Source organism: Globicephala melas, chromosome 11 (assembly GCF_963455315.2).
Source record: "Globicephala melas chromosome 11, mGloMel1.2, whole genome shotgun sequence".
Lineage (NCBI taxonomy): Eukaryota > Metazoa > Chordata > Mammalia > Artiodactyla > Delphinidae > Globicephala > Globicephala melas.
The window spans coordinates 7,480,422-7,493,865 of NC_083324.2; the positions used below are offsets into that span (position 1 = coordinate 7,480,422).

Sequence of the window (13,444 nt, forward strand, 5' to 3'; positions counted from 1 at the left end):
CCAGTAGGGAAATTCAACTTTGGGGTTAAAAAGCCAAATGATAGGTTCTTCTCATTCTTAAGGTATTGTTCCCACTCAGATGTTTGGTGTAGTTCTTACTAACAATTAATTCTGAGTACAAAATTTATAACTCAATTTAGAATTCTGATATGAGAATCAAAATAAACCAACTAGTACTATTTTTTTGTGGGGGGGCCTACTCTTCATTGCCGTGTGTGGGCCTCTCATTGCGGTGGCCTCTCTCGTCTTGGAGCACCAGCTCTAGGTGCGCGGGCTCTAGAGCACAGCCTCAGTAGTTGTGGCGCACGGGCCTAGCTGCTCTGCAGCATGTGGGATCTTCCTGAACCAGGGCTCAAACCCGTGTCCCCTGCATTGGCAGCCGGATTCCTAACCACTGCGCCACCAGGGAAGCCCCAGTACTTTTTAGTTATCTAAATTTTAACATGCTTATGGGGCTATCTGTCAACATCTCAAAACTGCAAGCAATATTTGGGGTTTACATGTAGTTTTCTGGGAGAGCCAATCAACTGCTTTCAAACCTCTGGAAGTTAAGTTACAATAGTTAGCTGATAAAAGAGAAAAGGCTTAACACCTGGGATCAGGGGCTACGTCTGCCCCTTAAATCTACTGAAGGTCCCCTCTAAGCAACTGTCTCCTTGCAGGAGATAGATCTAACAAAGAAACAGTAATTGTGTTCCAAGATATCCCAGGATTCTGATGGTCTTGGGCTCTTAAGTCCTCTCCCATCTCTTTTACAGATATGTACAAATCTGTTTATGGGTATATGCACGGTGAGGCCTTCTAATTTTATATAAAGTGCTACCTGAGATCTTTCTAACATGAGTCATATTGGTGTTCCATATGTATGTGTGTGTGTGTGTGCATAAATCCTAAGAAAGCCTCCCCTCACTAACAAGAGTTTAATGTTTACCACAGAACGGTCAACAGGAAAGATCCTGCTTTTATATCAGTTACACATTTAGGCATAAGTATACTTATGGAATTACACTCAACCTTAATTCTAATTAAATGCTTTGAAGCCATTAAGTAATGGTTTGGGAGGTATGCTGTCCTTCTATATACACACATAGGTAAAGGAAGATACCAGACAGTATATTCAAATCTCCTTTGGGCAAACTCTTTCCTTATCACCTAGTAACTGAAAGTCCCTTTAAACCATTGTACATAATTTCTCTATTCTCCAACCACTACCCGAAATCATGCCTAATAAGCTCTTTTATTTGATAACCGAAGAAAAGAAGCACACCAGCATCACCCGAGTCTTCTGTACCAAACAGATATGCCAGGAGAAAACAGCTCAAAAGTAAGTAATTCCAGTATTCTTATCAAAACTACTACCTTCCTACTGATGAAATTTATCCTTCCAACTGGTGATTAAAGCCTACAGGGTGCTAGGGCGGGTGCACAAGAGATGCTCTATCACCAGAAAATCCTCACTCCTGAGGTGGAGGCCAATCACAATGATGGAAAACATCAGCCTCATTTTGTCTGGCAAAATGTCACTTACCCCCATGCCGAGAGAAGCAGCTAATGAAAAACCAATAAATGAAGGCTAATTACAGAAAGGGAAAATATTTCAGAAAATGGTCAAGAAAATCTACTTTGGAGAAAGGCTCTATGAAAACTGAATGGCAACAATTACAAACTAACGAAAAGCAGGGTCCAAGATTCCCAGACCATCCATGTCAGGAAAGAAGCTGACCAAAATGCAAGATCACAGTGAAGTAAAACACAGCATCAGGGAAGAATACCCCTTACCTTCATCCGCAAGGACTTCCGGGATCCCTCTCGAAATGCCTATCCCAAAGAGGAAAACAAGTAGAACAAAACAAAACTTGGTACCAAAATGACAGTTATACCTATCTGAGACTAAAACTAAGGCAAGAACTAGTGTTCTAGTCTGTCCCCTTTACCCTAGGTAACAAATACAATGGAATTCCCCACACTATTATCAAGAATAGGGGTAGCACATGGCCAGTGAACTCTGAGGCTAATTCCAATACTTTCCATTGCAGAATTAGGTAATAAACAGGGAAGAGCATGCATCACTTAAATCCTATATGCACCCCTGACACTAAAAGAAAAAGTAAATAAAAATGTTAAGTAAGGCTGCAGATTTACCAGTTTTGAAATTAAGAAGGAAACAAAGACCAATCCCCTTAACAAGGGGTGGGCAAGTCACCTAGGAGCAACAAAGTTGCCGTGATGGGGAAGAAAGAACACAAAACAGAAGAGATTTCTTCTGGAGACTTTTTAGTTGAGAATACAGGAAAGTGACCACAACACTGAGGAAGCCTAGACCATTCAAGAGATGTTTCCTGAATTTTTTGTAACAAGGGAAAAACAATCAACCAACAACATGAAGTGGGCATGTACCAGGACAAGAATTTCAGACTGGGTTTTGGGATTGAGGAGGTGGGAGATACTGTAAGGACAGTGGAAGCCTAGACTGGAGGCTGCAGCACACATGGACTTGTGCCAGGTGGGGCTGGGATTTCATACCTGGGATGGGGGCTGGAGCAAAAGAAACTCTGTGCCAGTTGTGATGATATGGAATAAGAGAGGTTGATCTACATGTTCATAATACAAATTAGCTGATTTGTGCAAGAAGAGCAAAAGTGGCCCTTCAAACATCTGGATCAAATTTCTTAAAAGAATTCTGGTGCATTCTTCATCCAAAATTTGGGCTATTTCAGACACATTTCTATTTGAGATAGTTTTACCCTTCATACCTTGATTTTCTTCGTCTTTGGTGCTGCACGACCCTTTTCTGGACTCTTTTTCCGCTTCTTGGGTTTGGTTCTTCTAACAGTTAAGGTGATGCTTGTAGGTGTGTGCTGTGTTGCTGTATACAACACAGTGGAAGGAGAAAGCTCCTCATCCCAGCTTTCTGTTGCACTGCTATCCCCACCTGAAAAAAGGTTATTTCATAGTTCATGTTGTACAAAAAGCCTCATAAATACATTAAAAGCAGCTTATTCCTTTCGATCTAGCCCATACCCAGTAAGTTATTACTTCTACTATTAACTCTATTATCTGTGGAACATATACCTACATTCCATATAGAAACAAGATTCTTTCTGCATCATTGGCATTAAGCATAGAAAACCCTGTTCTATATCATGTATTTCTACCCTTGAATTCAGTCCCCAATCTCCACTGCCTCAATGTATATGTAACAGAAAAGGATGTGTGTGTGTGTGCGTGTGCACACGTGTGCGCGCCCGTGCATGCTCACAAGGAATAATTTGATTACTATAGGGCTAAAATTGTTGACTCTGGATACAATTAATTCACAACAATAGAATTACAATGGTCTTGAGAGGACTTCAATCACTGTCCATGAAAAGAGCTGGGGACCATGGGAACTTACAAGAGGGGTTCTTGGGATGAATATTAAAACCACAAAATAGTATATGTCAAAATATGGTCCTAACCCATCTTTGGCTCACCTGATATGTTGTCCTGCTTCCGCCGATGAAGTCTAATAACCTTCCCCCTGCTCATTCCCCTAAAGAGGGAAAATAAACTTAAAGTAGTCCTTCCAACAGCATGCAGCGCATCATCAACACACATGGGAGAAGTATCTCTGCATATACTACCCCCTTCCTCCCACCTACCAAATGTTTCCAGGACATTAAATTTCATATCAAATTCAATAGCTTTAACATCAATCTCTCATTCCTTGTTGTCAGCAATTCTCACCTAGTGCAGAGAATTCGAGCCAAGGAGCACTAAGGAATCATCTACATTAACAAACACAAGAAAGAATACTTTGAGCTTTTCCCTACTAATAAGAAACCCTAATCCCAGCAACCCAGGGCTGGATTTAGATGGAACACGATCTTACCTGCACTTGTCACAGTTGAGAAGGAAGCCATCCTGAGAAAGACCACAAGGACACCAGGTAGGAACAGTCTCTCCTTCAGAGTTCGGGCTGTCTCCACAGCGTTCCTCTACGGGCGACGGCAGGCCATTCAGGTCAGAACGGGGGATGATCGTCTGGACAGGGGGAGAAGCAGGAGGTGTCGGAGGAGGAGGGGCTCCGTAATTATGATCCTGAAAATAAGATTTTTTAAATCAACAGTGTCCAAACACTGGCCCCTCTCTCCCCTAAAGTATGGTACATATGGAAAGAAAGAAGAAAGTAGTACCCTTCGTTTTTTGGCTTCAACCAGGAAAGTGATAAAACAAAATGCCAAGGTCAACTGGGACATAAAAACAAGAACAATGATGCAGGGCTAGACGTCCGCTGGAGGCAGGGAAGTGCAAAAGGGGCAACTTCGTCATGCTGCATATAAACATTTCAAGAAAGTCACAATGTATAAGAATGGATTACACTCCAGGAAGATCACTGCTCTGGAGAGAAACAAATGCATACTCACAGCATAAGGCAGTCCTCGACACCCATGTCTCTGAGTGGTCCCATAATTATGAGTGGAATACACGCTCTTCTCATTAACTGCTGGACTAGCCTCCACAGATTCAGGGCTGCACAAAGGCGAAAAGCAACGCATGATAGCATAACACCTAATCTTCCCTTAAACTAAGACTTAACTTCCCATTCTAACCCCTCCTCTTTCCACAACCACCAGCCACTAGAATAAGAACTCAGTGAAACAATCTGATTAACATAACTAAGCCTATAAATAACAGTAGGAGTGTCATTAAATGTGGATTTGTGTGTAACATGAAGCCAGTACAGGCAGATGTCTCAAAGCAGGCACCTGGGATACAAGGTGTCCCTAATGACAAACACAAACGTACCAGCTGAGCAGGGAGTTTCCCCTAGAGAAGCCACTCTGGGCTGGTTTAGACTCAGAACTATTCTTCTTAATTGGATCTCTTAATACTTCCATGAAACCTCACATGACATTTGCAGTGAGTGAGATGATGAAAGTGCCTTCTGCACTGCCCCAGGGACCAGGCCCTCTTCCATTCACTACCAAGACAGGATACCCTGAAGAAAGTACAGGTAAAAACAATGGCATCTTATATTTATCATACCTCTCATCTTGATGAACCCCCAAACACCTTCCAAATATTAGAGTAATAATTTCTCATCTACCAATGACATGCAAGCATATCAAGGACACAATTATTTAATAGCTGCATGATAATACCATAGAACTTCAAACTATTCAAAACTGTACTCAGAAGTTTAGTCTAACGACAAATAACAACAGTAGTATTGGCTACCATTTTGAATTGCCCATTATTTGCAAGGTGCTTTATATGTATTAATTCATTTACTCTGCCACTACTAAACATGATAAACAGCACCCCATCTTTACAGAACATGAAGTTGAGGTGGTGAGATTATATGACTTCACCAAGGTTACCCACTGACAGAGCCAGGATTTGAAACAATGTCTGACTCTAAAGTCTGTGCTCTTTCCACTATGCCTAATTGGTTTGGAAACCATGATAACTTTCTTCTTTTAAAGAAAATTACATAAGATCTTAAGTAACCAGGCTTAGTGAGAAGCTTGGTTGAGTATGTTTCTGTACCCTCACTGAGTGGAAAGTAAACTGTTCAAACACAATTTATTAAAATAAAATAATTATAAATGTGTTCAAATTTAGAAATTTAATGTAAACCCTTACTTGATAATAAAAAGGCATAGGTGGCTAAGGACAAAATTCACGTTTTGGGGCAAAAAGAACTTTAACTCTGATTACTTAGGTACCTGGTTAGGTTTTGGAGAATACTGAAAGATAATTAACGAATGCAATTGTATGATTTGCAGAACTGAATAATGGGTTATCCGTCATTTAAATTAACCAGCACTGAGATTCACAAATCAGAAACTCCAAAGACACACGTAACTCAGCCTTAGTGGTGGATCAAAGGGTCTTTTAGGGAATCAAATAATGAATATTGTTTGCTTCAAGTAATGTACATTTTTCCTGCTTAGAAATACACATAATATAGGACTTGGCAGGAATCAAGTGTGCAGTTCAATGTGGTGTAATGTCAGCTGAGAAGTGAGGGATAAAAGAAAATTCTGAGATATGTATCCAACTCACCCAGTTATTTGCTCCAAAACTGTAAGAAGGGATCTTATAAATAACAGCAAAGGTAATTTCTAGGTGAAGAAGAACTTTAGACACAGGAAAGTATTCTCTGTTAGTGAAGTGCATGCATTTTATTACTTAAGAGTATCTGCAAGATGGGAACTGGGTGGGGGTAGGGGAATACATCAAGAATGCAGGTCAGTATTCTTGAGAAATAGATGATCTGAACGTGGCTCACTGAGAGGCAATCAGCTCTGAGTATTAGGAAACAGGTGGGGTTTCTTAAATAAACCAAAGGCAAACAAGCATTAATAAAATGAAGGTAGAATTTAGTTTCTATGATGGACAGGTTAAGAGAAAGTAATAACTTTACACAACATTGTTAATTTACTAGATAAACAAGTATTTCAAAGAGCTGTACATATTTTATGCAAGAGATTTTGTACCACTGAACACATGGGGTGAAACATGATAGCTGTTTATTAGAAATGGAATTTGTTTTTTTTGGACGGGAAAAAGGAAAGTGGCATGAAATAAAAGATGGCCATGGAGATGGAGCTGTGCCGGTTGTATCTTACCCATCTCCAAACTGGGTAAATATGAACATATGCACTTCATGTGCAAGTCTAAGGAATAAAAATAAAATGTATATTGTGTAGGTTAAAAGGCCATCCCACTGCACAATACTTTGTAGTCAAGCATAGCATTTAATATATTGCTATGCATGCCAAATACTAAAATTTAAGCTCACATCTTTTGATGAGGAAACTTTGCAATTTCCATACTGGTTACTGATTAAATACATAGTTACATGCTGACAGGTAACTACAGGATTTCCTAGGATATTCCCTGACATACAGAAACATATATCAGCTCTTATCTATATTTTAAAATATCGATAAAAATTTTGGAGTGTTAGGATTGCATCTCTTTATTAGCGAATGATTTTACGCAAATGTAATCATAGCCTTTCTTCCCCTATGTTTGAACTTCTATGACAGCTAGGCACATACACAGAAGCCATGCTTACGAAAGATATACTCCATCAACTGTGTTCCAAGTATAATATGCAACCTGCTGTTATAACACTACCTCTTAGAAAATGTCTTTAATTCATTTATGGCAGGATTGTAAATTCAGAAAAGTCTTTGCTTCTATTGTTACATCTAGAGGTTTTCCTACAAATATACAAAAAAAACAAAAACAAAACATAATGCATACCATTGCCATCAGATTTAAAATCCCATAAGGTAAGGTCTAGATCTTTTATTTAGTTGAGGATGTTATCCTGTCCCCAGGTTTAATCTTAGAGTGCCCAGAACAGTGGAATATGCATGACAGTGACATATGCACAGTGAAGCATTAACAAATATCATCAATAATTTAACAGAGTGGTATATAAGCTAATTGTTGACATTCTCTTACTTTATAGGAATACTAAACGAAAAACTGTATAATTAGCTAAGACCACAGTATCAGAAATCTGTCTGGAGATTATGGATGAAAATGTTTCAGGAAACAGAAACACTGCAGTCAAACTTTTAGGCCACAAGTATTTTTTGATTCTGCAATTACTTCTGGACTCCCTAGCAACATTTATGGGCAGTTAGCTCTGTACTATGGGAAAAATCCCTGTTTTAAGAATAATAGCTTTAGGTCTTTTCCTTAGCTACTAACCCCAAACTCGTTGAGTTAATCTTTTCGTTGAAATTTCTGACAAATGTTAATGTTGTTTACATATACAGTCTGTCAGCCAATCCATATAGGAGGCTAGTGGTTGACTTTATACAAATTCATTAACACTACACAATTACCTATGAATGCAGGAAGATTTTTAAGTACTCTATTTGGGAAACAGGTGTAAAATTGGTAGTCTCGGCTATTGGCATAACTACATCTCTGTGGCATGCAAAAAAACAAAAACAAAACAAAACAGGAAAAAAGGCCCTGGAAGTAACACAATCCACCCTTCCCTACCCCCCGACCCTCCATCTTCCTTTTTATATGGGAATAAGGCCAGAAACTGCTTTCAATTCTACACGACCCCAGAATATAATACACTGCTTCTTAGGGTAGCTTCATGTTAAGCCTTCCTCTTTAAGGAAGTCATGAAACAGTTAAATTATCCTAGGTGGCTTTGTGAAGAAACATACATGCTCTTTACTAATATTCTCAGTCTTAAGGAAGAAAACCACTATTATCAGGGATGCAGTTGAACCCAGAGTTCTGGTACAGCTTCTTTACTTTGCTGGAGGGGAAGGAATCCCCAGGGACTGTGAGAATGGCAAGAGAAACAGGGGAATTAGAGCAACACCCACCTCACTCAAGAAGTGGCTGTGGGATCAAGAGTCTGAACTGGACCTGAACATATTCAAAACACCAGGATTTTTCCAGCCCAGACCCTAATCCCTGGTACTGCCTGGAATAGACTTGGCTTCTGGGGGTGTGCTGCCCCCTAGGCCCCTTGGGTCTCTTTCGCTGGACTTTCACATCCTGGTGTAGTGCCACTTCGTCTTGAAAGGTAGGGGGCTTCCACTTCCTTTCTGTAAGCAAGGAAGATTGGGTACAAGGGAGGTAAAAGGACAAGAGGGGGGGAATCTGTGAGCAGGGGGAATCTTGGACAACTTAAAAGAGAAGGGATACAAAAGTCTAAAAAATTTTAAACTGTGAATATAAAGTTTTATAATGAAGGCCTACCTTCATTGCCATTTGGCATTTAAATTCTTCAAGAATTGAGAGTCTATTTTAGGGATTGGACTTTTCGACAAATTCTGAATTCCTAAAGCTGCTCTTAGCTGAAAAAAAAGTTTGGTACCACTGATTTTGAAGGTCCTCTTTCTAGGCAATGAATATTATAAAAACAGATGATACTAATTTCCACATTTTCTATCCCAAATATCAGAATGTCTAAGTAACCTGCCCATATAGCTGCAGCCCCTTTACTCTAGAACAATGAGAAGTACATAGGAAGAGGCCTTCAAGGAAAATCAGTTGGAGAGAACTCCTCCTTATCCTTCATTCATCAGATAATCATTAACTCTACAGAAGCAGGTAGTGACACTTACTTATTTCAATCTTCCTCACCCATCAAAATAAATGAAAACATAATCACTACCTTGAAAATTTAATTCTATTAATTATTTACTCAGAAATCCCGCCCCGCCAAATTCTTTTCCTCCCGCTTCTAATTCTTTTTTTCCTCCAGTTTCTATGGGGGAAAGGGAAAGGTCTAATGTCATTTACAATGGGCTAGGCTTGGGTTTAGAAAATACCACGTTATTTATTATTAGATGCCCACAAGAAATTTGTCTCCACACAAACTGGTAATGTATCTGCTACCTAGGAAGCAGCACTTACTCTGATCCAGCAGCCATATCTGAGTAGGATGTATCTGGTGTGGTGACTCCCAGAGGGATTGCAATGCTCATGACGTCCAACACAGCAGAGAGTGGAAATCACGGGGTCCAATTATCAGAGACTGGCCACTCTGAGAGTGGGGGTGAGCTGCAGAGCCTCAACCAACATGTTATGGACATGAGGAATCCTAGAACAGAAAAGGAAAACATCTAGTAACCAGAAAGTTCTTTGAATTTATTGCAAATATTACTGAATATTTTTCTATTTTTTGAACAAAGCTTTTAAGGGATAAATGTAAAACAAATACAAGGGATCAACATTGTATCGTGTTTACTATGTTCTACATTAATGTTCCACAAAGTGAGCTAGCAAAAGTTATGCTCACTTTTCATTTCTATTTTAATTTTTTTCTTTTCAGATAAAGGGAAAGTCACAGTCTGCTCACCAATGAGCACATTTCTCCCATTCCACAACTGCTTATCAAACAAAAATTTCTGACACCCTAGGACCTAACTAACAAGAAAGAGAACAGTTAAAAGAATTTACTATTTTAATGTTATAGTTTAATGTTATTCCTTCCAAATTAAATATGATGATAAAAGAAATCAATTTGCTTATATTTGACTGAATAGCTGTTTCTTATTGCCTTCTTTTGTCATGGAATACTCTTTTCCTTCTTTTAAACCTTTTTAATAACTATAATTTTGGGAGAAGATGTAGTTAGTAATGATATCTGTGAGATAATATCCACTGCTAGGTATGAATAAAAACATAAACCACAAAGTGTACAGTTTCATGATAAAAATAAGAAAATTTTGCATGGAAAAGCAGTGAGGATACCTTGAGTTGGTGACCACAGCCAGTGGAGTTTGGGAACAGAAAGAAACAAACTTGGTAGTGTAAAGAAACAAAAGTAGATTAAGTAGATTAAGAGATTTGGAGGTATGGTGCAAAGGGAAAAAGTGTACTTTGACTTTACATTAGTGATTTTATAGTTCTGTAAAAAAAAAAATTAAAAGAATGGAACACAAAGCATTTTATGTGGGAGGAAAGAAAGTCAATGTGACTGTTAAGGCCCAGGTTAATACAGATTTTTGCAAAAAAACTACAAAAAGAAGTCATGACTGATATACTGATTCATGATAAGACAAGACAGTAGAAAATGGTTATTTATACTAAAAAAATTAAATCAAATGAAAACTATACCATATTAATTGAGTCAATACAGGGGATCAATGCAAATTTTAAAATGGTAGATGATCTCAGATGCTTGACTCTTATTTTGAAATACGAAGCAAATTAACATGGAAAAGAAAACCAATAGTGAACAGTGAATCAGGACAAGATTTTTAAGAACACGTAAAGATAATACTCTTCTGTATCATTATTTTACAATGCTAGAACAGCGATAAACTAAGCAGTCCTCCCTGGCACCTACACTTTGAAAGAGCTGGATCTCACTAATGGACCTAGGACTCTCCAAATCCGGGTGTGGCAATATACCTGTTCCCACTCAACTTGAGGTGACATGCTGGACTTGAGACTGAAATGAAAAGGGCAAATCTTCCTATCTATTGCTTCCTCACAGCTCATAAAACAAAAGTGACTAATACAACTTTCTGCCTTTGGGCCTATTTTACACATAAATGTTTCCTTTCCCTAACAAACCGAACAGAGGAGAGCAGTACATTCTCTAATCCTCTGGGAAATTGAAATAAAATCTGTTAGTAACAGAAGAGAGAATACTTATCAAATAAGCCCAAAAGGGCATTTTTAAACATTGGGGATTGTTGGTTACAACTCTTTCTCTATTTGGTATCACTGCATAATTCTCAAAAAAAAAAAAAAAAAAAAAAAAAGTCCAGAGGCTACTTGGCTAAATAACCAGAACAGAGTCTAATAATGAGCATACTACTACCTTGACCAATACAGGAATCTGAATCGTGTGTTATATTTCAGTAAAGAACCCCTCACTACCAATTACTCAACACCATTAAAAAATCCTCTGTCATAGCCATTACTGTTATATGCCCATAAAAAAATGTAGGTGTCTAGATAAAAGAAAATTTACAAAACTAAGCTGACAGTGGTTATTTTTCTGAGTCAAAAAAAGATATACTAAAAGGAAAAGATGGAAAAATCACTTCAGATAATATCTCCTTAATAAATGAGTAAGTGATTAATACATTCCTTAATGAAATCTCAACCCAGCTAATTTGGATAGTTGAAAAATAACTTTAAGAAAGATTAAGTAGTTAATTACTTTCATGAATTCTTCCATTTCCCTTTTGTGTAATTTTACATGACCTCTTCCACTCTTCTGATGAAGGCATTTTGGATTAGCTTGGTTATCCTGTTCCAAATAATACTCTTATAATATTGGGTGTTTTTAATTAAAAAAAAAAAAAGATAACAAAACCTAATTTCTCACATGACCCCAAGACTAGTTCCTTTCCTAAATAACATGCAAAATGTAGCTATTAAAATGTTAACTGAAAAACTTCTAACAGATCATCTATATGCAGTATTTTACTATAATTACCCTGGTTTTATAAGACAAGACAATAGGCTCCTACTATAGTTTACCAAGCTTAGTAGTTATAGCAGTTACTAATTTATCACATAGTTGGAGATATGTCCTAGAAAGAACTGATAAGAATTAAAATCTCTAGGTGGAACAGTTTCAAAGTATCTTTTACTTGTTAATTTGTCTCTCTCTCTTCCTACCAAAGTAAAAACTCAATGAGAACAAGGATTTTTGTATTTTATCCTCTGTTGTAGTTCCACAGCCTACAACAGCACCTGGCACATAGAGGGTATTTGAGAATATTTGCTGAATAAATTATGATCACTCATATCAAAATTATAGTTTTTCGCATTCATTGAAGTACAAAAATTAAAACAAATTAAAAGAATTTACTTGGCTCAGTCACCTTTTTATAGACCTCTGAATATGAAGTCCCCCAAAATTATCTGCCAGTAGTTCTGAAGACCTAGAAAAAGTTGAGAAGCAAATTAGTATAGAAAGAAATAACACAGATGGACACATGGAATAGAATTCTACAGAAATAATACTTTAACGGTAATTGTTCCATTTAGTACTGTATCTTTGTCCTTTAACCTTGTTATCTTATTTTCCTGTAAAGCCAGAACCTAAATAAAGGGTAGAAAAGGCAATTGTCTATTTGAGTTAAGAAGTGATATATATTGTCTCTGGGTAATCCTTTTCTTTCCTTCAAATCAGAATTCTCTCCCATTTCCCAAAGGATTCCTTCTTTTTATCTCTCCTAGGAGGTGCTTTTCTCCTCCTCTGACCCATTCTTAAATTCGGAGGCTTTTCTTTAATCAAATGTCAGATTTATTCTCCAGTCAGACAGGGACCTACCATGATCTATTAGAGTTCATATTAGTCCTTTCTTCCCCCTACCCTCTTGTCCTACTACAGAAAGAGTGACAAGAGGGAATCCATTTGTGGTCATCTACACAATGGAAAGCATGTAGAAAACAGAGCTTTAATTAGCTTTCTACACTCCAAAAAGAAAATAGGTGATGACACAGGACTTGGGGGGGTAAAAAGTCAAATTTAACATTAGCCAGAAAGGAGTTTCAACATCTGAAATGCTATATCATATATGTGAAAAGAGTTGTGTGTGAGATTCCAGTTACCAAGCAGTAGAGAGTAAATGTTCTTTATGTTGATATATTATGGATTTCTAACTTTTTATTAAAAATTGGAAAATAAACTATTCTTTAGAAACAATTTTAAAAGAGCATACTCAGAACTGTAAAAATAAAAGGTATGAAGGTAACAGTAAATGGAAGGAAGAAAAAAATTACACCAAGGAAGAAACAGACTCCTTTAGCAACAACAAATAAGAAAGAAAAATGGAGAGGAGTAAAAAGAGAAATAAGTACATGAGTATACAGTAGGGGGAAAATGAATGCATCGCAATTTCAATTTCATTTCAGTTTAACTACAATCCATCAGACCCCCCAGGAACTGTAGTTAAGTTCTTGGACTCAGAAGCAGAACCAGCTTGACTCCCAG

At 37.7% G+C, this 13,444-nt stretch overlaps 1 protein-coding gene across 20 annotated transcripts in view; it reads right to left on the bottom strand.

The window, feature by feature from the left end:
- Positions 1-13,444, bottom strand: part of SETD5 (SET domain containing 5) — an 82,198-nt gene that overhangs the window by 34,998 nt on the left and 33,756 nt on the right. For 8 of the 20 annotated variants that reach the window (XR_011377816.1, XM_030840792.3, XM_070046595.1 and 5 more), the window contains 9 exons: positions 12,330-12,389; positions 9,397-9,583; positions 8,358-8,582; positions 4,789-4,981; positions 4,407-4,512; positions 3,872-4,080; positions 3,474-3,532; positions 2,754-2,932; positions 1,780-1,818 (listed from right to left, as the gene is read on the bottom strand). Coding sequence is in view for 19 of the 20 variants with exons in the window: in XM_030840792.3 (XP_030696652.1) it covers positions 1,780-1,818; positions 2,754-2,932; positions 3,474-3,532; positions 3,872-4,080; positions 4,407-4,512; positions 4,789-4,880 (684 nt within the window). In the remaining variant the exon portion in view is untranslated. Of the gene's footprint in view, positions 1-1,779; positions 1,819-2,753; positions 2,933-3,473; positions 3,533-3,641; positions 3,661-3,726; positions 3,768-3,871; positions 4,081-4,406; positions 4,513-4,788; positions 4,982-6,051; positions 6,126-6,617; positions 6,633-8,357; positions 8,583-8,736; positions 8,835-9,396; positions 9,584-12,329; positions 12,390-13,444 lie in introns of those variants that run through there. The other 12 variants (XM_060308440.2, XM_070046596.1, XM_070046593.1 and 9 more) reach the window with 11 other exon arrangements.